The 26001-nt window shown below is 35.7% G+C and overlaps 1 protein-coding gene and 1 pseudogene across 1 annotated transcript in view; both read right to left on the bottom strand.

Annotated features, from left to right (window-relative positions):
- The window catches only part of Slc4a7 (solute carrier family 4, sodium bicarbonate cotransporter, member 7), a gene marked incomplete at its 5' end in the record, with an annotated part of 67976 nt that extends 43744 nt beyond the window's left edge, over nucleotides 1-24232 (bottom strand). Inside the window, 6 exon segments of the mRNA XM_013515625.1 lie at nucleotides 1212-1327; nucleotides 9045-9233; nucleotides 15633-15793; nucleotides 16532-16670; nucleotides 20411-20557; nucleotides 24151-24232. Of these exon segments, the coding sequence (XP_013371079.1) occupies nucleotides 1212-1327; nucleotides 9045-9233; nucleotides 15633-15793; nucleotides 16532-16670; nucleotides 20411-20557; nucleotides 24151-24232 (834 nt within the window).
- LOC106148845 lies at nucleotides 6051-7164 on the bottom strand (annotated as a pseudogene).
- Nucleotides 24233-26001: the final 1769 nt, after the last annotated feature.

The following is a 26001-nucleotide window of genomic DNA, read 5'->3' on the forward strand; positions in this document are numbered from 1 at the left end:
ACTTTGTATACGAAATAACAGCATACCAGTAAAATTATGATCAGGAGATTTAAAACAGCCTTCCCACATGGCCAAAGCCCCTACTGCAGCACTTCCTATCATTTTAAGGCATGAGGTTCAGCAAAACTATAATGCAAGTCACTTACAGTTCTCTGATATAAAATGTGACTTGAAAGCCTCACATGACAGAATAAAAGGTTAAAAATACAACAGAACCTTACTTGAAATATCACATTTAATAATTTTAAATAGCAGTCAACTAAAAAATTATGATAATCAATGCTATTGATGTCACAAACTGGATGCAAAAATATTTATCATCCTGTATCAAAGTAATACTATAAAAAATGTACAATGGCTAAATGCACTCACTTGCTCACAAGTACTCATCATGTACATTTTTTTTTTTTTGAGACAGGATCTTGCTATGCAGTTCATCCTGGCCTTGAGCTCACTTTGTAGCCCAGGCTGGTCTCGAACTCCCAATGACCCTCCTGCCTCAGTTTCCTGAGTGCTGGGATTACAGGCGTGTGCCACCACGCCCGGTTATAATGTACGTTTTAAATTCCTTCGTAATTTAAGCTGGTTTTTGCCCTGCTCTTTTGAAATCAGTTTCTTTTCCTATTTCAACTAAACTATTCATCTAACAAATAAAAAATTATATATTGAGACAGCTTTTTAAATGCATGCCTTTACCTATCCATGGGGAAACACCAATGTATTCCCCAGTGGCATTCCAGAAAGTACTAACACCATAAGACAGTAATTCTGGGACTACATTACAGCCCAAGGAAGGCTGATCCACTAGTGCTGTAACATCATTCCCAGAATTGACCTTTCTAGTGGTGGCAGCTCCAGAACAGTTAATGCATTTCAAAAGGTACTGAAGTTTCCTCATATCTATGGGTAGCTTCAGACGAAAATACCATATTATTCACATAGCCTTTTTTTAAGGATTGCTAAAGCTAGTAAGCATATAATTTTTCAAATTCTTGGAGGTAACCTTTCTCACAATTTCTGACCTTAAACTAACATATCACAAGTATCAAATGCAGATATATAAATAGCAGTGTACTAAAAAAGTATTATACTCCATGTTACTGATGCCACAAACTACAACTTCACAGTAAAAATAACCATGAAATGAATTGAAAATGTATATTGATGACTAAATGAAATGAATTGAAAATGTATATTAATGACTAAATTACCTTGCTGAAATCAACAGTACTATTTTCTCTGCTTCCTCCACTTCCATTACCTTTAATTTCTCCACTTTTACTATTGTCCAAGTTTCCAGGAGCAGACTGTGGAGATGCTAAAATACCTGTGTTTAAGAAAAGACATAATTCCAAATTATTGAGGAGATAATTCACTTTGTAGCAACTCTGCTCATGTCCTGAAAGTGACAGTTTATTATAAAAGCGAATGTGCAAAGTTAAAAAAAAAAGTGCCAGGTGTTAGTATCATACCAGCAAAACTAGAAAAATATTTTAAGCAATGATGAAGCTATACATTTTAATATTTAAAATAATTAGACTTTACAAAAATGGTGGCCTTTTGAAAAAATAAAGTGAGTCAATATGGAACCAGAAAAGATGCAAGAAAAACCTCAGTCTGACTACCGCTGGGAACACATGGAGGGCAGCGGGCTGAGTGACGCTTCACTACGCTTAGCACGGTCACATCAACAACTACAAATTCTCCAGCAACAGGTGTCACTCGACAAAGTTAGTTTCTTAAGACTAAATTCTTTTCTTTAGTATTTATATTTGTAATGTCCTATTGTCATTATTCCTAAGAAATATAGCTTTAAAATGTTTTACAATATAAATGCAAAGATTAAAGGTTTTATAATCCAATAGATTGCTGTGTAATTAATTCCCTAACGTATGATTCAGACAAACCTGTAAAACTAGTTTGTCTTTTATGATAGTTGTTGGGATTATAATGATAAACACATGATCAGGGATTAGTATACTCAATTCAAGTGACATTCAACAGTATTTCACAGCTATCACCTAAAAACACTGCTTAATACATTACCCATGGTTAGCGATACAAACTCTTCAAAAAAGCTCAAATCTCAAAAAATTTAAAATTAGCCAGACACAATGGTGCATGCCTATAATTCTAGCCCTGACAGACGATTGAGGCAGAAGGATCCCAAGTTAAAACACAGCCTGGGCAATTTAGCAAGACCTGCCTCAAGATAAATAAATAAAAAGGGTTGTGTGAGTAGCTCAATGCAAAGTCCTTGGGGCTCAGGCCCCAGTATCAATCAGTCAATCACTCAATAAAAAATTCATTAAATGCACCCTTTTTTTTCAAACACCAAAGATTTTCTAAATCAAGAAGATAAGCTAATTAATATTCAGAATACTGAATATCATAGTTACTGAAACAACAAACTTAGTTTTAATTGTGCCATTCAAAACAATCTAGTGATCCACAGAAATTCAGTTAAAATTTGCCTTGTGGTTAGAGTATATAACTTTTACAGTTAATAATGATAATCAAGTTCTAGAATTTTAAACATACTGGATGTATCTAATGCATTTAAGAGTTTTTTAGGTTTGTAGAACAAATTATAGCTAATGTTAAGACAGCTGGGTTTACTGCTTAAAGTCAATTATGAAAGACTCTTAACCACTTCTCTATTAAATACATAAACTATCTTTAAGACTTTGAAAATCTGAGTATAAAAAAAATCACCTGTTACTGAGTTCTATGCTCATTCTCTGAACAAATTAAACAGTTCTGAAGAGAAAACTATTTCCTAGGACAAGTCATTTTTCATTATGTTTAGCACGGAAAAGTTATTAAGATTTCACTTTGACTTTCGTCTCTAACCAGCTAGAATAACATCCCTCCCCTGTCTAAGGAGAAAGAGTTAAGCAGAATTTTCAAGTGGTTTCCACCTATTTCCACACAAGAAAATCAACAAGAATATCACAAAGATACTGGTGACAACTATAATTTAATATGACTTCCAACTGCTTAATTGTGTTCATTCTGTGCATATATAATCAAAAGAACATATAATTCTGCACAGAGTTTTCAGAATAATCACAGCCACCAGATTTTGTGGGAAAGAATAAAATTAGAAAGTTGTAGTGGAAAATAACAATATAGTAGGAATGGTTGGATGAAATAATATAGAACTCAAAAATAAAGCTGGAAAGTATGATCTGAAGTCATTTGACTAACTGTTCATCTTGAATCCGTCCCTTCTTCAAAATCAGCATGGCAGGTGCATGTTAAGCGTTTCCCACCATTATCCTCCCTGTGTAGTCCTTTCAAATCCCAGCTAAATGAAAGCTGTTTTCTTTAAAATCAACCTCTCTGCCCCAGCAATGAATTCCTAACACTCAGGGTAAGTCACCCCCTCAAAATGTTGCTTATCATTAGCACAGGTAACTCAGAGTGATTGTATTTTTTTTTTGCTTGAGGGAAAAAACAAATGCATGTGTGTGTGTGTGTGTGTGTGTGTGTGTGTGTGTGTATAAAATCAATGATGGGATTTAAAAACCATATTCTAGTAAACCTATTATTATTATTTTTGGTAGCATACCGGGAATAGAACTCAGAACCTTGCGCTTGCCAGGCAGGCGCTTATGCCACAGAGCTATATCTCCAGCCCCTAAACCTATTATTTTATACTTGTATTTTTTTTCCTAAATAGCAAGTCTAATTGGAAAAGACCAAATCAAAGATTTCACAGTTTTCTGTCATTAAAATGTTGAAAGTAGGTAATAGTGCAGTGGCTCTCAACCAGGGAAGATCAGGGCCCTAATACACTTGGCTGCCAGAACTGGGGAGAGCAAGTGGCGGCTTGGACACAGAGACCAGAGATGCTGCTAAAACATCCTACAAAGTGCTGCCCTCTCCTGCCAAGCCATGCAGCAAGGAACTATCCAGCCCACATTGTTAACAGTGCCAAGGCAGAGAAAGAATGAGTTAGAAAAAAGCAGTTACAGATAATAAAAGCAAATTCATCTCTTTTACAAACTATCCTCCAAAGAGTATCTAATCCACTGTCTTTTTTAATACAGGTATGCACAAATGATGACTCTATGATGGCACTGGCCTCTCCAGAACGACACTGAGGCCACTTATCTCTAATATAATATCAGACTGCAAGGAAATTTCATTGGAATTTCTAAGTGCTTTAAAACACCAAAGGTAAATAGAAAATAATGTATTGCTGCTCTTATCACTTTTCCTCATTAATTGCTGACCTTTCACAGATGTCCTCCTAAGTACTAATTATAAGCTTTTCCTTGTCTTTACAAATTCTCTCTTCCATTTTAATTTCTTTTCAGAAAAACTTTTAAATCTTATTGCAAAAAAATTAAGGAGAAAAAAAATTACGTTCCTCAATTCTCAGTTAATTGCTCTTTTTATACCCTTAACATGGACTACACAAGCCATTTTGAACCTATGTGTTGCTTCCTTTATAATAAGAAGTATAATTCTTATTATTTATAACACAGAGGCTGATAAAACAAGAAATGTTCAGTGTTGTTCTACAATGTAATAAATATAAGTTTAAAATCACCTTTATTCAAGGAAGAAGAGAAAGGAGTTCCTTCTAATACAGTAAGAGTGGTTATCTCTGAGTAATTACATCTAGGTTTTTACCTCTCCTTATGTTCAGTTACCTCATTAGTAAACTTTATCTTTTTCATGAACTACTACTGAAATTCACAAAAAATACTTAAGATTTTGTTGTAAGTAGATCTGAGCTCCAATCTCTGATTATTTACAATATGGTTTTATTACCTCTAAATCATTTTTCATTTGTAAAACAAGAGTAACATCAACCTCATCAAATTGTTATAATAATCAGAACTTTCCATCTGAGAAGTACCTATCACTGTGTCTAGAACAAACTATAAAACAATGGTAGGTATAACTATAATCAAAACTAATGACTCAATGATTTAACCATATAATTTCCATTTACATTTCTAAAAGTAAATGGAACTATAATGAACTTTAATTAAACGTACTTGTTGTGACTGAATAAAGCCAACAGAGAGAAAGAGGTCCTTCACAGAGTGACAGAAACACAAGGACCAGCAGGCACAGGATTTTAAGGTGTTTCACCTAGTAGACGTATGATCCAGGAAAGTTAACAAACTTCTGCGTTTTTGAAAATGGGTAGGTATGTCTAATTCACAAAAATTTGCATACACAGTGAATAAGATAATTTAGTAACTAAGCAGTCACTGAAGCCACAGAACTCTTGAGAAGTATGTAATACATGATTAAAACCACTAGTTAGTACTGGGATGTATCACAGTAATGGTTAGCTGAAGTATGAGTAGCCACTAAAGAGTACTTTTTTAAATAAAATTTAGATGGAAAGATGTACATATGTAAATCTTCATATAATGTATAAGATCCAAAACTATTCATAATTTATGGCCCTTAACTAAAATATACTATAAAAAGTTTCAATTACTAAAATATAGTATAAAAAGTTTCAATTACTAAGAAATCATTTCTCTAATTCACATATGGAAATAATCCACTCCTAACTAAAAAATCTGATCCTGAAAATATCAAAAAGTTTTGTATTGAAAGTATATATGGCATTAAGATAAAGGACAACTAAAGTCTATTCAGAAATATGATACTAGTCCTAAAATAATAATGATCCCAAGCAGTTGTATATTAAAGAACCTTAATCTTCACAGAGACAAAATGAAAAAAAGAAAGAATGATCCTTCTCTGTTAAAGGCTAAAACACGCTACATTATTTGGGGGGAAAAGAGCATCAGATAGATAAATGGTCTACCACTTCACTAGCTTTACATGTATGTATTCATTCATCTTATGAGTGAACTGCATAAGAAAAGATACCACTCTTAAAAAAAAAATGGTTAACTGAAATATTAATTATAAAAAATTCGGGGCTGGGGATTTAGCTCAGCGGCAAAGCACCTGCCTGGCAAGCGCAAGGTCGTGAGTTCGGTTCCCGGTACCGGAGAAAAACCAAAAAAAAAAAAAAAAAAAACAATTCCTAAGTGTTCTGAACTACATGCCAATGCCTTAACCACTAAAATTTTAATGAAAAGGTTGGAAAGGGATTAGATTTTATGTAGTTTTCTCTGAACTCTTTTTATACTTATATTTTTAATAATTCTAATCTACAAGTACTATAAATGAAAAAAAAAAAAAAACATGCAGAAGTCAAAATAAAGTATAAGTGTTATCTACATATGCTGCTCGAGTTATGTGCTTAAAGCATTCCGAGTGCAAGTGATCCAGAGGCACAAAGCACCACACATGGAGGACTGTGAATAGTTGCCTGGAGTTAAGTCAACATTTTCCTCATTCTTCTGCTCCTGGCCTTTCAGAGCTTCTAAGTCTTCCTCGGGCGGATGAATTACTACAGTGGGGATATCATCACTGGCAGGTGAGACCAGTAGCTCTGGGGCCTGAGGCTGCCTCTGCTGGAAACTTCTGGAGGTCAGGCGACTGAGATTAGGGCTGGAAGGAGGGCTGTTCTGAGGGGTGGGCACTGGGGTCGTGCACCTCGAGCCTGCAGGGGTTCCAGCTCTTGAAGAAGGAAGAAGGTGGCTGAGAAGAAGAGATAAAGGCGACTCTCCTCTCAATGAAAGGTTTGAGGCAGAGAGACCTGTTCGCAAAGAGTGGCGGGAGGCTGAAAGGCCTTCCCCTGAGATAAAACAAATAAATGAAAAATGATGAAGTTCGCTGCAGAAGGCAAACATAGAGACACAAAAATCAATACACACTGTAAACTGCAAGCTTTCAAGGCCCCAAATATCTACTTCATGCTGTGAGGTTTGGCATGTCAATCAGATTTTTAAACATTAGAAAGTCACTGAAAAGTTACTTAAACTGTACTCTGTTCACTGAACACATAAGAAAAGGGAAAAATGGTGGAGAACAGTATTCTGTCAGAAATTAGTATGACCAATAGTATGGCATTTCTAAAAAGGACACTCAATACAAAGTTACTGCTTAAACAATGAATAAATGGTAAATAAACAAAATCAGAAAGAGAACCCAAACCAAAACTTACCAGCACTGACAGCTTATATTTAGTGTACTTTTCTACACTGTACCAAACAGCTACAGATAATTATCCCTCACAAGTGGAAAAATATACTTCAACATTGGCTAAAGATTTCTAACGTAAAATTGACAATTAAATATTTATAACACTAACTTCAAAGGACAGGGTGGTACTGTCAAGTGAAATTTACAGAAGCAAAACAAGTTATAGGAATTTTTTAAAAAGACAATTACAAATTTAAAAGATGAATATTATTGAACAGTCTAAAGATACTCAGTAATAAATGTTCTAAGGTGAGTTTCTTGCGGCTAACATCACGGATCCATTTAACCAAATACATGCAGTCAATGAATTAACTAGGTAAAAAGCATTTAACCAACAACAGCAATAAGACAGTAAGTCTACAGTACTTTAAAAGATCATGCATACTTAAAACATCTAGTATTTCTACTAGTGGAGCTGAAAAGAACAATATTCTTTCTTTTGTTCTTTTAGGAGAAACAGGAGAAATCCAACAATTCCTATTGCCTAAGTTATCAAAGCTACATGCTCAAGAGATCTCCGAAGTAAAACGACTAACATTTAATCCATTAACCACTTTTTAGTTAAAACAAGCTACATGCAGAAAAAGTGTTACATTACAACTGCTATAACATGATAAAATGGCAGTTAAAAGAAAACAGTCATTGTCTTATGATTAAAAATAAAACTGGAAAATAATAAGAAACTACTGCATACAAGGAATAAAAACTTAATAAAGCCTTTGAGTAAATTCAATTCATTAAAGAAGAAAATATACAGAAAGAAAGGTCAACTGTGCCATATATGCCTTGCTTTTAAAGTAAACTTAGGTTCACAGATTTTATTTTTATTCTTAAGCCTCCTTAACTATATCAAGACATAATTTTAAACACAGGCATAAAAGTTTTAACGATCAAATGGTCAAATTAAGTATTTTCCACCGAGCTACAAATAATTACTGTCAACTTTAGGGGCGTTAAACCCCATCACCTGTGGCTGTTTGCTTGTACAACACAAGTCAGACTATCATTTCAGAAAAAGAAACTGACAGCAGAAAGATGCTGTGTCCCACATGCGTCATCACTGTAATCCTCATAAGCTTCAGGCAACAGTAGCAGCTACAGGCAATAATGGCCTTGGTAAGCTACTCTAATCTTTGGTACCTGAGCTCTAGATTCACTGTCGCAGCAGTTCATGTTGAGAGTCAAAATAGAACCCTAGTGATGGAATCCTCCACCTTAGACAGATACAAACAGGGCAAACCCTCCCACTGTGGCACCCTAAGCCACTGACAGGTAAATGGCTACAAAAACGCTGTCTTCCCATGAAGACAACAGAACACTGGACTCTGTGCAATGGATCACAGCCACTTCCCACGGCCTGAAAGACACTCGGTCACCCTTAGAGTAACACAGGTACTGTCACAAAACTGTGTAAATAAAGAGCAGTGAAATAGAAAACCAATCCAAAACTACTGGATTATGCCAGTGCTACATGCAGCAGGGTATTCAGGAACCAAAAAGAAAAAAAATCCTAATACGGGTACAATAAAAAGGCTCAAACCCCAGATTTAGAATTTTAAAAAATTAAACTAAAATTATAGGTCAGAATTTATGCCTTTCTAATCAATTTTAAATTGTGAAATCTTGAAACAAAAAAGAAGTAATTCAGGGTGAAGGCACCTGACAGCGTAAATTAGAAGAAATTAGTCTGTGCCACATTAACAGTAAATGCTTACTTTTTTTCATCCAAGTGATCTCTACAAAGGATTCTCATATTTTAAAGAGGCTATGTCAGAAATGACATTTTAAAAGCACAAACAATAGTACTACATAAAAAAGGAATCAAAAATAAAGATACAACATTCCTAATTATCCGGAAACATCATCTCTCTCTCCCCAGGTTAACTGTAATGTGTTAGAGTGCTGTTAGAGAAGAGTTAGCAAATATTGGATGCCACAACTTATCTCACCATTCCTTTCAAGCAAGTGAGGGTCAGAATGTTTCTTGCCTATATCTGCAAAAGACCGAACAAGCGGAATCCGACTGGTGAATCTTTTCTCATTCTGATGATGATGTCTCTTCAGGAGAGCTTCTCGCACATTCTCTCTTATGGACTCATCTAACTGACCAGAGGCTATCATGTTGTCTAATACCATATCTGTTCAAAGGAAAAATAGCTGTTATTAGACAATGAAATAACTGTAACATAGAGATAAATTCCAAATACCTCTAGAAAGTAGTATGTGTTCTAATACTGAATAATGCATGCAAAATGTCAACATTATCCATACAATAAAAGTGAAAATTACAGAAAGACCCTTATTTTACTATATTTTTACTATAAATATTTTACTATAAATCCATTATTTACAAAAAGGCAACTTTTACGCTTTCCCACATGGATGCAATAAATTCCATTCTGTTGAATATTTAATAGAACTGGCTTCCTAAGATGTGAAGTCAGTTTACTGGCTCATCTCACCTTGCCCCAAACTGCTCTCCTAGAGAAATACATGGACCTATTCATTCCGTCCTTTGTTATTTACTGCATACTCACTACGTATTGGGAATACAGCAGTTAACAAAGCAGAGCACATCTTTTTCCAGAGGTAGAAAAAACAGTGAGAAAATAAAGAGAGAAATTATCATGTGTAAGTTCAAAGAAGACGAATAAGCCAGGTTGTGACAGCATTGTGGGAAATGAGACTGATGGCAACTTTATACATTATCACAGTGACCACATTATTTTTTAATTTATGAAGATTTTAAGTAGTGGAACCATAAACTGAGATTGTTTTAAAAAGTCCTTTTTTCAAAACTATAAGATTACTCTGAAAAAAAAACTGAAAGCACCAACCTCACAGGTAAATTCTAACAACACAATGACAACATCTTACTATCAAGTGAACTGCGTACGATAGCACATTTACAGAAGTATGTACTCCATTGTATTATGTGCTAACTGCAAAGCCAAACTAAAGCCCCTATGTCTACATTCAATATTCCTCACATTAAGTCAGTTTTTTAGTCATTCATATAAGTAATGACTTCAGCAATTTAAACATCTGTAGCACATGGTCAAATTCAACAAACAAGTAAAACTGAAGTCTGGGAAATCCCTGTTAAGTTTATGGTTCTCTAGACAAACAAACACTACAGATTTATTTTCTTCTTCTAAAGGAGCAATTTACAGCAACAATCGCACTGTCAAACTCATTAGCACTTCACTTGATCTTGGTTTTGAGGATTTATAGGCAGTGGCCAAATAACGGTATTATAACTGTCTTTTCCCACTTTCTACTTACACTTGATCCTGCAAATCTCTCTCCATTTCCACACTATACCTACCACAGCTCACGTCGTCATTTCTTGCTTAGATTATTCCAAGAGAGCAAAGAGCAAACTTGTTTCTAACCGCTTCCTAATCCAAAGCCACCCCACAGCTGGGTGTGGTGGTACACACCTGAAATCCCAGCTACTGTGCCTGGGAGTCCATGGCCTTCCAAAGTCAACTTACAACCCACTGGAAGAATCATCTTCCTGAAGAATACCCCAGGGTCACACCAGCCCCCAACTTAAAAACCACCAGTAGTGTCAAAAGAGCTACCAAACAAAATCCAATTTCTTATCTCCGTAATTCAAGGCTAGTGATAACACATCTTTAACTTATTTTCCCAACATGTCTCCTACAAATGCTTAAGACATCTGTGTGCTTTTGCAAAACTGAATCATGCCTGTCTCTAGACTCTGCCTGCTGCTCTGCCTCCTGCCTAGAACACTTTTTCTTGCACTATCTGTTCCTATTACAGGTACTCAAAGTCTTGTTTTTTGGTTTGTTTGTTTTTTGGGGTTTTTTTTGTTGTTTTTTTTTCCAGTACTGGGAATTGAACTCACGACCTTGCACTTGCCAGGTAGGCACTGTGCCGCTGAGCCTAAATCCCCAGCCCCCAGGTACTCAAAGTCTACAAGTAACTGTACAATTCATGTCCTCTGTAAATCTTCCTTAGACAACTTGTTCCAAAAAGAAAAAAAAACTCGTTTCTACAAATTTCCAGAAAGTAGACTCTATATTCTTGATGCTTTATGTCTAATTCATCCTTCTTCTCTAAACTCGTCCAACACAAAAAGTGTTGCAACACTGAATGGTAGTGCTGGCATCCCATCCAGTAGGTTTCAGCCCTGCCAAGATCCTTACTATATTTTTGGACCTAGTTCTAACACTGGCTCTTTGTATTTGGTTGTATGGCCATTTAAGCTTCTCATCCCATCTAGTCAATAACGTTAAATTCAATATACTATTGTTAAATAGATACCTAAAATGTCATTTTATTTTCCTTATTTCTTTATTTTCTTGGCATAACACTGGGTTATAACCTATCCCATACTTTTTCACTGTGATTTTGACTTTAACGTAATAGTAGCTGGCTGTGTGTCTCTAAGGCAGTGCCTAGAGGATACAGGAAGCAATCTTTGTGTTACCCACTTGATACAACAAAGGGCAAGGTGTGTGTACATGGTAAAAGTGTCAAACGGGGGTTTTTACCCATATAATGGTCTAGCTAACGATTCTGCATATGTTTACCTGAGCATCACAGGGGGTAAATTACACCCACACAACTTTTCTGTTCTGTAAACATGTGTTTTACCATAATGGAATGTGGTGTGATTCACCAGGTAGCTGTGCCTGAGGAAGGCAAATATCCATCTTAGTAGATAAACAGCAAGGGGTGTTGAGGAACTCCAAAGCAGCAACAGATGAGTTCTATCCATGAAATGCTCAATGCTAAACTTCTATGCATTTAGGATTTCTTTCAAAACAAGTTTTCTTTGATTTTTCTGGTAGAATTAGCCCAATTCAGTACAACGGCGCATGAAAAACCAGATTTACAAGTTTTGGAGAAGGTAGAAAGTGAATCATAACATTACCCATGCATGGATAATGAAGATGATAATGACTCTGCCACTGGCCATGTGAGCTAAAGTTCTTGTGACAACGAAACAGAACAAGAATCAACCAATACAGACACAGAGAATGCAGACCTCCTTGATTCAGATGATGAAGGAACAGCAATGTGAGCACATATTTGACTAGTCAAAATGGCCATACAACCAAACACAAAGAGCCAATGGTAGAACTAGGTCCAAAAATATAGTAAGGATCTTGGTAGCACTGAAACCTACTGGATGGAATGCCAGCACTACCATTCAATGTTGGAAATTGGAACAGACAAAATGCTACAAGATGTGAAATACACAGATGCTGAAATACAAGGAAAATGTTCTATATGTACCAATAGCCATACTCAAAAATATATTTATGATGACACCTCATTAAATGAACTGAAAGCATTCAGAAGTCTGCTGTACTTAGCAGGGCTTTCTCATAGTAACTGCAGGAAAGTAAATGACTTAGGGAAAAGTGATGGTGGGTTTGAAGTTTCAAAAGTGGGTGTGGGTTTGAGGTTGGTAGAATAACAATGACACTGAGGAGATCTGGTTTCCTTCAAAATTCCCTGAGGTTTGATAACAAAACCAACAGCCAAGAAAGAAAAAGAATTCATAATCTGGCTGCTATCCACTCATTGTTTGAGAAATTTGGGGGTAACTGTCAAACAACTTACACATCACTGCATACACAACTACTGATGAACATCTTGCAGCATTTCATGGTGACTCTGTAGTGTCAAACAGTTTATGCCAAAAAAAATCTTCAAAATATGGCAAAGATTTATTATGCTTTCAATTTAGAAATTTAACCTGGAACCCAGCCACCAGGTCCTCATTCATATAGCAATAAACTGAATGATGTTGTGAGTAACAGGCTTGTTGCTCCCATCTTCCAAGCTAACTGGAATGTGTCATTTGACAGTTGATTTACCAGTTTCCAAGTGATGCTAAATTTGCTAACAGAGCTCAAGTTGACAAGCATAGGAACAGATATTCCAAATGAAATACTGCAATTTCAAAACGGAGACTTGTACAGTACAATGTTTGGATTTCAGCAAGTTGTAACAATGGCCTCATACATGGCAAAGAAAATCAAATCGATACAGCTGATGTTAACATTGCACCATGATGGAAATATTGTTAGAGAAACCTTGACAAAATGGAAGCCTGAGATGGTAACTTTCTACAACAAAACCAAAGGTGGAGCACATGTCATTGATGAGTTATGCAGCAACTATGATATCACTCAAAACACAAAGTGTTGGCCAGTGGTCGTGTTTTATTTGATCCTAAACATGTGTGGCAAAGTTTGAGAGTTTACAAAGAAAATAATAAGTGCAAAATACCACAGAGAAATTTTCTTAGAGGACTGGAACCAGAGCCCATAAGAAATCATTTATAGCAGCGGTAAAACAAAATGCTTCTGCCCAAAGAACTAAGCAAAAAAATTGTGGAGCACAATGGTGAGCTGACAGGTGAACAGGCAGGTGGAACATCAAAAAGACCTACGATGACAACAGAAAAACCAAAAAGATGTCAACTATGCCCTACAAGACAAGACAGAAAAACAAAGCATCTGTGCCATTAGTGAAAGCAACACATGTGTGGAACACATAGTTGTCATATGTGAAGACTGCATTGGATGTGACAGTTGAAGCAAAGATTATTTCTGTGGTAGACTTTTGTCTGTATTCACTCTATAGTTCACATAGGTATTATTTCTGATATTATCTATTAGATTTTGCAAACAACTGAACAGCTGATAGGAAAATGTTGATGTCCATTCTAAGCACTTATTACATATTTGGTATTTTATTTTATTACTATTGTATTTCCCTGCTAAGTGCATGTGGTTTAATGGAGTAGGAAGCGACTGACAAACTAGGAAGACAAGAAAGGTAACAAGAGCAGCCTGCCACACAGGAAAGGAGAGTAAGCACATTGCTATCAGTGTAAGCAAGACACGTGCATGGAACATAAAGACTGCCTTGGGTATGACAACTGAAGTGAGGATTGTTTTTGTTGTAGAGTTCTGTTGGTATTTTCATTGTAGTTCATACAGGACTTTATTTCTGATATTATCTTTTAGGTTTTGTAAGCAAGTACACAGCTGATGTGAAAATGTTGTTGTCTATTGTAAATTTGCAACACATATTAAGAATGTTTCTTCCTATCAATGTTGGTTCTTCCTATGTCCATCCACTGAGGAATGGATAAAAAAAATTGTGGTACTTTTATATAATGGAATATTACTCAGCTATAAAGAAAGATAAACTCAAGGCTTTTATAGGTAAATGGTCACAACTAGAGACCATACTCATAAGTGAAATAAACCAGACCTCCATGTGTAAGCAACATATTGTCTCACTAGTGTAAGAACCTAAAAGAGTGAATAAAAATTAGGAGGTATGACAGACTTGTGAAACGAAAGGAACATGCTCAAAAGTAAAAGAGCAACTGGGGTGAGGGAAAAGAGAAAAGAAAGAAGGGGAAATTATGTATGTATGCATACATAGGATAGCTAACACAGATTTGGTTAGATTTATTTTTGGTGGTACTGGGGATTGAACTCAGGGCCCCGTGTGTGCTAGGCAAGCACTCTACCACTGAGCTATATCTCTAACCCAGGACAGCTAACATAGGTGTACTACTGACTTCTATCACTTTACTGAAAGGAACAGTTAACGATTATTTGTTTTTGTTTTTGTTTTTTTGCAGTACTGGGAAACAAACTCACGACCTTGCGCTTGCCAGGCAGGTGCTTATGCCACTTAGCTATATCCCCAGCCCAGTTAATGATTATTTGATCAATTTTGCATGTCCCTATTTGTTTTCCTGAGAAACCACTTTGAAGATATCAATATGTAATACAACAACCATTGTTAATTTCCTACCACTTTGTCTGTAACTCTGTATTGCACGTATTGTTCTTATGCTGTTTTGTAAATGGATGTCTGTTAATAAAATAAAGAACGCTTTATTTTATTGATATTTTATGTTCCTGTTAACTACACTTTGTATAACATAGTAAGAACCTCCTAACGAAACAAGACCAGCAAGATGGCAAGTATATCCTACAAGGCCAGCAAAGCAAAACACGTGCGACCCATGTAAGCAATATATGTATATGGAACATGCTGTTGTCCTGCGTAGACTGCCTTACGTGTGATAATTGAAGTGAAGTTTATTTTGTAGAGTTCTATCAGCATTTTCATTGTAGTTCACATAGGAATTTGTTATTTTTTAGACTCTGTACACCAAAAAATAGTGAGTGTTGAAAATTTTGATGCTTTTTATAAACACTCAATAAATATTAAAAATTCTTTTTTTTTGTACCAGGAATCGAACTCAGGACCTTGCACTTGCCAGGCAGATGCTTATGCCGCTGAGCTATACCCCCGGCTGAAAATGCAATACTTAATATTTTGATATTTTTTCCTGTGAAGTACCGATTGTTTAATAAAACTCAAAATTAGTAATCCATCAGTAGAAATATTCTAAAAGAATAAACATGGGTATTACACACCCACAACAATGAGCCTTTACGACAAAACTGGCTTCATGCCCCACAGGACACAGCCATAGCATGCTTTAAATGTATGAAAGTCACCTGCTATTTCATCTAGGGTGCTCGCTCTCATATCGAGCATGACGGTTCCGTTTAGGATGCAGCTTCTTAGCTCAAAAAGACTGTGCAAAGACAGAGTTGCCACATAGGGTTTACTCCATCGGTCACCACCATCTTCAACATCCTCTTCAAATTTCAGCCATCTGAACAAACAATAAGTAAAGATATTGTATAAAAATATTCCATGTGTTTTTCATATGATAAACATAAATTTGTTACTTTAAAAAGGAACCAAGAAAACTACCAGCAGCCCAGAATTTAGACCAATTAGACCAATGTCTACAATGGCTATAGTCACACTGTCTATTGTAGATATCACAATAACAAGCCTATGAAAACAAAAGTAGGGGCTTCAATATACCAGCCCCTGCGAGTCCTCTTTTAAGCTACAGATCTTTACATAAGATTTGGGCATTTGAACCAGACCTAGGTGGCACATGCTTGCAAGCTCAAAGATTTCCTCAATTCATTCAAATATAAATTCAAGAGGCTAAGACAGGGAAGATCTCGAGTTTAAGGTCAGCCTCAGCTACAAGGCAAACTTAAGGCTGGCCTGGACTACACAGTGAGACCCTATCTCAAGGAGGGAAAAAAAAAAAAAAAGACTTTGATTTTTTTGTTTGTTTGTTTGACAAAATACTCACTAAAATCTCTAACAACATAATTTCATTTGTATCATTTTAAATAAAGGATTATTTAAGAGAAAACTTGAAAATAGAGGGGAGAAGAAATATGAAATTTCCAGATATTGATAAAGAAATTCTCTGCCAACTGTCTTAAAGCACCAGATATATCTCACAATTTCAATTTAACATTCTCATTATCAAAAGAAAAAAGGAGAGTTAAAACCAATTTTAAAATTTGTGACTCCGCAGTTTTACCTCGCAGTTTCTTTCCACTCATAGTCTTCTCCATCTCTGTAACACAGCTCATCCATTTCTGTGAAGAGGTCATGGGGAATATGCTCCTCATCATCATCTTCCGTACCAAGGATAAACTGGACTCTCTGGGATGGTGTGTCTTGATGAAATAAAAATTAGATACACTCAACATTTTCCTCAACTCATTCAATTCCAATATAAATTCAGTTTACAAATTCAAGCACTTTTGTTGTAAACAAACCTATTTCAAACATTTTTTAAATTATTAAGATATCATAATAAAACAGAAAACCAGGATCAACAATCCAGACTGTCTCCAAAAAAGAGTATCACACAGATTACCAAAGCAGAGGAAAAAAAATATTAAAGATAAGTCAAACTAAGTTTGTAACTACTCTTGAAACAAGCAAAAATAAGCCAACAACCCAAATGATTAGAATCTTAAAGTTACAGATACATAGAAGCCAACTTTTCCTACAGTGATGCAGAAACAAGACTGTCAGCTGGAGTTAGGAGGTAGGCAAAGTCACTGCAAGAAACAGATATCCCATCCGTGGCCCCTGAGACTAACACACCTGTAGGTTACAGAACCCCCAAAGACAGCATGACAGCATAAATAATTAAGGAAAGGGAAAAACCTTAAGACTTGTAATTAAAAGCAAAATGAAACTCTGAGTATGAGAGATGCATTGTGGATGTCACAGACAGCATATCAAAACAGGTTAGAATACAAGGACCAGACTGGAAGGAATTCTCAAAGAAAAAGACAAATCTGAGGAAATGACTAAGGAAAAGAAGCAAAGATAAGACAGAAACATAAAACATTAAGCAAAATGATGAAAAGAGTAACTCCAGCGAGGAAATTGTAACAATAAGAAATTCACTCCTGCTTTTATTTGTTCTGCATAGGTCTCGCAGTGCTCTGTCAATATGAAGACCCATGTCATATACACACTGGAAACTTTTCCGATAGGTTCTGGGTTTATCATTTTTTTTCAACTTGGAAATTTGTTTTTCACTCATCAAAAAAAGTATGAAAATGTTAGATAAAACAGAACATTTAAAATATAGCTCAGTTCTGTAGTCTTACAACCTGCTTAGGATTTGCTACCTGCATGATCCTATCTGAGAATAGACAATTTCCCTCCTTTCCCTGCAATCTTTTGCCTCTTTTTTCCTGCCTTATGCCTCTAGTTAGGTGCTCCACTATAGCACTGTATGAAGGTGGCAAAAGAGGACATCCTTACATGTTTCTAAACCATAGGGAGAAAACATTCAGTCTTTCAACATTAAATGTGATACTTACTGTAGGGTTTCTTTATAGGTGCCTTTCATCAGGCTGAAGAAGTTTCCTTCTATTCCTAGTTTGTTTAGTTTTATTATGAAAGGGGGTTGACTTTGTTTTGGAAGCTTATTTTGGGCCTACAGTGGTAAATGTATGACTTTTCTTCTTTATATTGTTATATGCTTCTTTACACTGATAAACATTTAATTATGAAACAATCATACATTCCATCTCAGTCAATACATTACTGTCCTATTTTTGCTTTAACTTATTAACACAAACTTAGAGACTTAAACAACACAAATTTATTTTGTAATTCTTACAGTCCTGGCCATCATTAGTCCAAAATAAGTCTTACAAAGCAAAAAATGTACTGCTGGAGGTGGGTGTGGCGGCACAAGGCTGTAATCCCAGCCCTTGGGAGGTTGAGGCAGGAGGACTGCCACAAGTTTGAGGCCAGCCTGGACTATAAAGTGAGTTCTAGGCCAGCCTGAACTGCACAGCGAAACCCTGCCTCAAAAGACAAAAGAAAGAAAAACAAAACCTATTCTGCTGGTAGGGCTGGTAGTTCCTTCTGGTGCTTTTCAGGGAAAAGCCATAGCTTTACTTTTTCTAGCTCTCAAGGCTGCCTACATTTTTTGGATTAGATCCTACATTACTATATCCACTTACTTCTTCTGTCACATCTATTTCCTGTCTAATATACTGATTTCCACTTACGAAAGCCCCCTCTGATCGTGTCAGGCCTTTCTGCATAGCCAAGAATAGCATACCTCCATGCTATTCAAGAAGCAGTGGGAAAACAACAACAAAAAGAATAAACTGCGTAATAAATTGGGAGAGAAAATTTAATCTCTACTTTCATCATGTCTAGCAGCAAAAGCTCTGTGTAAATCTCTTTTTCAAACAGGAAAGAAAGGGACATTATTTGTACTGCTTTCTATATTATTTGATATAGAATGAACACATTCTACGGATATACATCTTTCCTAGGAATAATCATTCCATTAAAAATTCAATACTTGAGAGGCTGAGGCAGGAGCATCGTAAGTCTGGAATCAGTCTGGACAACTTAGTGAGATCTTATCTCAAAATAAAAAAGTTTGAGGGATGTAGCCCAGCACTAGAGCACTCACCTAGCATGCACACTACCCTGGATTCACTCTCCAGTACTACAGAAAGATGGATAGAGATAAAAGGCAAATATTTTCAACATCATAATTATTTCTCCATTATTTTGGCTTGAGATATGATTATCTCAGTGGACATATAAACATAATTCAATAAACATCATTTTAATCCATAAAACTATCATGTGCCTTTTTATTCAATGTGAAATATAGACGTTCAACATGTATAATCACAGAAGACCCTAAGCTATCCTAAAGTGGGTAGGTACATCATCTGGAACACAAAAATTCTTCTAACTCACTTCACAGCATCAAAATTCAGTAGTGATGCTTTCTAAATTCAGTACTCATTTTCCCTTTGCTACCTACATGACCTTTGCCAACAACATAACCATTTAATATTTTATTAAGTCATCAATGTCTCTTAGCAGAGGTTAAGAGATCCTTTTAGTCTCTCTGAGCTGCAGTTTCCTAATCTATAAAATGAAAAGAGTAAGATCTCTTTAGAAACTCTTGAGAAATGGCTAAAAGTATAGCTCAGTGATACAGCACTTGCATAGAATGTGTAAGGCTCCACTGCCTAACACGTACGAGGCTCTACGTTCAATCCTCAGAACTGAAAAAAGAGAGAAAACAATTGTTGAGAAAATTAAATAATAAAGGAACACATGTCAAAACCTAGTTGATATTTGTATTTGGCTAGTCAGGCATGATGGTGCACAACTGTAAGCCCAGCTCTCAGGAGAGACAGGTAAAAGAATCAAGATCAGCCTGGCTACCTAGTAAGCCCGTATCTCAAAATAAAATCTATCTATCTATCTATCTATCTATCTATCTATCTATCAATACCTACCTACCTGCCTGCATATCTATCTTGGTGATCAATGACTTAGATTCATATTGTAGCTATGTTATTCATAGTAAGTTTGTCATTCCATGTCTCTTCACAAAAATTTAGCTTTAGTGTATAGCACTTAAATGCCAACAGTAGTACAGCATACCTAACTTTACTAACCTAATAGATAAGATCTTCTAGCCAAAAATGTGATTTTAAAAAGGCACAAAAAAAAAAATCAATAAAACCATCCATGTAGTCCAGGAGCCTTAATATTCCAGATGTCTATTCAACACATGTAGTACTGAAATACATGGCAAAGAAAAGGAAATAAAATCCTACTAAATTTGAAGGTACATGACAAGACTTCTTAACTTTTATAACCTCAAGGCTGGAATACAATGAAGAAACAAAGTTATTTTTTCTTTCACTTACACTAAGGAGATCTTAACCTATTAACCAAATATTTGCCTTATTAAAAAAAAGATCTTACTTCAATAAGTACCCCCTAATTTATATAAAGTTCTAAATTAATCAAGATATTAAGTTATTAAAATAAAAGAATCAAAATATAACACATTTTCCAGGAAAGAACTGAACTATTAAAGAGAGAAACTATTTTCTCTTACCATAAGAAGGAGATTCCCGTCCATCTTCTTTATCTGATTCTTTATCTTTTCTTCTCCGGTGGTGATGTTTGTGTCCACGATGCCTATGACGTCGACGACTCTCCTTACCAAATGGTACATGAACACCAATATATACTGCTCGGTGACCTATGACAGATTCAGAAATACAGTACTAATTTTTCAAAAGGGAATACCATGGTATTCACAAAAGTACACCAGAATTTACTCTGGTTACAAAGAATCATATACAAGATAACAGTTAACAATAGTAGTGTCCTGTTACTTCCCTTATTTTACAGAGCACCATACAGGATGTTATGCCTATGGCAATGTCCAAATTACTGAGAGCTATACTAAATGTAAATGATCCAAATACTCCAATTACAGGGTAGAAATTATAAGACTAATTAAAAAGCAATACAGTTGTTACATGCTTTTGGAACAGAAAACACTACTGATATTGCATCATCCTGACTTTGTATTCTCACCAAAAAAAAGAAAAAAACAGTATGAAAGGTAGTCTCTGTTTCTGCCCATTAAATAAAACTGAATCAGGGAACCAGAGAGCGAGCAGCTCTATGTCAACCACTGAGAAGCAAGAATTTGACTTCTTTAAAGTTTAAATGAAGGTCCTATCTGTACTGAGTGAAGAGGGACATGGACTGACTACCAATTCAGCTAATGTACAATATGCAAAAAACATCTGGCATAGAGCTGCTTTTTGTCTTCATATACAAAATCTGAAAAATGTAGTGAATTATGAAGTTGATGACACTCTTTTCCCAGTAAGTTCTACGAGATGGTCAGAAAATAAACACTTTTAAGAAAATCTTCTTTCTTAGACAAGTCTGAATAGTACAGTTGACTTTCAACATTTTTTGATTCTGTACTTCCAAATTTGCTGATGCAGTAAAATTTCCTTGTAATTCCGAAATCAATATTCATGATGATTTCAAGGTCACCTGTGAATGTGCAAAGATAGCAAATATTCAAGTTGCCTGAGATTCACGCTCCCAGCTAAGGTGACAAAGGTGATGCTGAGGTCTCGTTTCACCTGCCAGTGGTGACACACACCTGTAATCCCAGGTAGTCCAGAGCCTGACACAGGAGGATCACAAATTTGAGGCCAGCCTGAGCCACTGAGCAAGGCCCAGTCTCAAAATAGAATACAAAAAGCGCTGGGGATGTAGTTCAGTGGGAGAGCACTCCTTGTCCAATTCCTAGTATCCCCCCTAAAAAAGCAATTTTTAAAGTAAAAAAATCGATAGATTTATGGAAACATACCAGTTAAAGTTATTTGTTTAAACATCTACAACCCAGCACTGCCCAACACATAGATAGCACTCAATAAACATCTACAAAAATGAAATCTCAATTAGAAAAAAAATTTTACATGAAATTCCAAATTTAAAAACTAATTATATAAGGTTTCTTTTTAAAAAGACAGAAATACTACTGGGATTAACAGTGGTATTAGTTTTAGCCAGGCATGTTTGCACATACCTATAATGCCAGCACTCTAAGAGGCTGAGGCAGGAGGATGATAGGATTTGAGCTCAGCCTGGGCAACTTAGAGACATAACAAGATTCTGTCTCAAAATAAAAAGAAAAATGAAAAAGGGCTAGGGATGTGTCTCAGTGCGAAGGTCCTGGTCCAAACCCCAGTATGACAGGGGAGGGGAGAGGAAGGGAGGGACACAGACAGAATGGTTGAGGGTTGTGTGGCAATAGTTAATGTAAGCAATGAACTGCACACTTTAAAATGGTGAATTTTACACTGTGAATTATACACATTCTACTAAAAAAGCAATGCTAAAACAAAACTGATTTTATCTTTTTACTTTAGTGAAACTATTTCCTGCTGAACCCCAAGCAAAATATAACATAAATCAAGTTCCCATCACCGTGCACTGGGAATTACAAAGCTGACGCTCCATACGAATGGTCTGGTACAAAACTGCAAAGCACCAAGGTAAAAACAAGTTCTGAGGATCTGCAGTTCAGAAAGACTAGATAAAACAAATAAGAATAAAACAGAACCCAAAGACTAGGAGATTGAACCTTGTGTTCCTGCATTTGCTTTGGCTGTAGTGCCCTCTGTTACAATATATAACAGATATTGTACCTTTCCACAAGCCCTAGTAAATCTAGATTTCTGAAGTCAGTTTTAAAAAAAATCTCAGATGTAAACAAGAATTCTTATGTCTCTTTCCAACTCTTTCAAAATCAACAAATTAACAGTGTGATGTAAAAGCAGTACCACAGATTTTAACAATGAAAAAGCAGTTCCTTAAAAAGGCCCCAAAATGTCTACAAATCATTTGCCATGAACACCACTTTGACCGAGAGTTCAGCCTTAACAGCACCAACAATAAGCCACACTGCTATCACAAGTCCACAGACAAGATGCAGCGCGGGGAGCGGGTTCCTGCTCCAGCCCGCAGTCCACTCTCTCAGTCTGCTCCTGTTGCAACAGCATGACAAACCCAAACTGAGGGGTGCTGTCCAAACACCTAACACAGTGCTTCACAAGTGTTGGAGTCGTGAAAGACGAGGGAAAAATGAGAAACTGCTGAAGATTAGAAGAGACTAGGGAGCTAGGACAATTAAAAGTACTACTGTATCTTCAAAGTGGTTTCCTACAGCTTTGTCTGTAACTCTGTTTTGTTTGTATTGTTCTTATGCTATTTTGTAAATGGATGTCTGTTTGTTAGTATGTTTTCCTTCATTTATTTTTTAAATTTTAAAAAAAAAAAAGTACTACTGTACTGGCTGGGGAGATAGCTCAACCACAAAAGCACCTGCCTGGCAAGTGCAAGGTCCTGAGTTCAATTCCAGGCACAAAAAAAAAAGTACTACTGGAGGATCCTGAATTGTAGGCGTTACTACATCAAGGAACAAAAACATCATTAGTTTAAAAAAACTAGTAAATTCCAAATCAAACCTGTGGTTGAATTAATACTACATTAGCAATTACTAATTAACTTAGCAACAAGCTAATATTATCTGCATTTTCACAAAAATATTATGACATTCATAGAATCTGGGTGAAAGACACACAGGAATGTGCTCTACCTTGGCACCCTATTCTGTAAATCTAAAATTATTTAAAAAAAAAAAAAAAAAAAAAAAAGACCATTTGCCAGGATCTCTTCCCACTTAGGGAAGAAACCACATGCCCCATAATTCTATGCAGAGGTTATTGTAGCATTTTAAAAGGTTGATGCAACAGACCTATAAAATGAACATTTAGATGACAACTAATGATAACTATGGCTTATTAGTCTGGTACTCTATCTTGCTTATAATATAAATTACTAAGCCTGCCAGAAGGAAAAAATAAATAAAAGAACTAATGTATTGTGTAACTGTGGTCTTTCAGTTTTCCAGGAAATGGTAACTATCTGTGAAGTCTGAAAGTCTTTCTCAAGTCTTTTTTTTTTAATTTTAAAAAATAAATGAAGGAAAACATATTCATCTTATGCGAATACTTTTACAACAAACTGTAAATAATTCAGAAATGTTCTATTTTTAGACATAGCCAATGTTTATATGGATGTTTGCTGCAAGAAGAAACTATACAGGAAAAATGTCCAGCATGCTTCTCAATATATACTGTACCTCACAACAAAAAAAAGTGTTTCAAAAAACAAACAGTAGGTAGAACTTAAAGAAAAATAACAAACCGTAATCAGTTACTCACTCTGCTAGATATAATAACTTATTTTAAACAAACTTACTTTCTAATTCTTCTTTTTCAAACTTGGTGTTCACAGTTGAGCTGGTTTTGCCAAGATCCACAACAGCTTCTTCATCAGGACCCTAAAACAAATTATTCTTATTTACTCATAAAATCAGTAACATTTAGCATTTACTAACATTTAATAATAAATACTTGAAATGGCCAAAAAAGTATAAAACAGATGCTTTCTCTCAAAGAAATGAATTCTTCACTGTATTCTTTATAAAGGTATGTTTATAGGTTATTTTTTAAGTCCACAGAAGACTATTAAAAACCTCAGTAAGAACCAACGTGGTGCTGACCATGTTGTACTTCTAGCTCTCTACAAGACTAAGGCAGGAAGAGTGCAAGTTCGAAGTCAGCCTACACAATTTAACATGGCCCTGTCAAAAAATAAATTTTTTTAAAATGGCAGGAAAGGGAGGTAGCTCAGTAATCAAGGAGCAAGACCGTAGGTTCTACTGGCTTGACCACAAAACAATAAAAATAAAATAAAGGAATTGAGTGGCAAATATTTTTTAACAGCTTTTTGCAGAAGATACCAAATACCTGGAAACATAATCACTTCATGTTCAATACAAAACCTTTCCAGGACCAGCAACTGATGAAAATCTGGTGCAAGGGGAATCCCTAGGTGTCACTATAGACTATTCTTACTTATATTTTGCTTTTAGGTCTTGTACATTTAAACAGCTATACTGGATTATGATTCAACACAAAAATTTCAAATGTGGACTCAATACGCAATACCCCTTTCACTTACAACTAAAAGCCACTAAAATGTTAGAAAGACTCTTTAGAAATTCATAAAGGAAAAACCACACCGAACGTTAAACTCTACAGAAACCTTTTAGTTGTGTATACCTTTCACTTTTATAAATCTGCCTTTAATTTTTTTCCAGTCTTCAGCTCAGAGTAATAACATAGTAAACATACTTATTGTAAAATATTTCAGGGACTATTTTTGAAACACTAAAATTTTGGCCAGGCCCGGTGGCACAAACCTATAATCTCAGCACTCAGGAGGCTAAGGCAGGAGGGTCACTGCAAATTTGAGGCCAGTCAAAACTACACAGCAAGACCCTGCCTCAAAAAAAGAATAAAATTTTAGTTTTAATTTCCCATTTTAACTTCTATCAACTTTTTAAAGAAACATTATAATCATCAACTACATTCTTATGAACTTACTATGCAAAATTTTGTGCCACAAATAGAAACAGGTGAAGAGATCACCTTTAAAAAGTCTGTCTGGGCTCAAATTGAAGGCAGACGCAGCTAACTCTAGATCTGTGCCAGCCTGGGTTGCTGGAGCTGTGAAAGGGTGAGTTTTGCCCAACTTTTTGCAGTGCCGAGCATGAAAGGTAAGGCTTTTCAGTATACACAAAGTAAAATCATATACTTAGAATTCTTGTTTGCTACCCAGACTCAGTGCCCACATTCTATCTAAACTCAGGAACTCAATTTGTTTAAATTTTCAAATCCCTTACTACTGAAACTTTCGCTACTTGCAAACCAAAACTCAGAACTGGAATATATTAAGAAAATGTAGATCTTCCGATACCCAAACTTACTTTCTGAAGGCTAGATACCCAAACAGCAATCCAACAGACTTGGCTGTCAAGACATACTTTTACATGACTCTGAATCACAGTCGTTCCATTTAATACAGGAAGCTCAGAAGTTAAATGCCTTACTAGGGGCTATGTTTAAAGGGGCAGACAGGGGCTGTGTCGACCACAAACGAAGTCATACAATGAACCAAGAAGCAGACAACAGTATGTGTGATTAATCAAACTGCTGTATAGTTCTTCTCACTTCCTTAAAGAAAGGCCAAAGGAGGAAACCAAAC

This window comes from Chinchilla lanigera, unplaced genomic scaffold (genome assembly GCF_000276665.1).
Source record: "Chinchilla lanigera isolate Chin_1 unplaced genomic scaffold, ChiLan1.0 scaffold00029, whole genome shotgun sequence".
Lineage (NCBI taxonomy): Eukaryota > Metazoa > Chordata > Mammalia > Rodentia > Chinchillidae > Chinchilla > Chinchilla lanigera.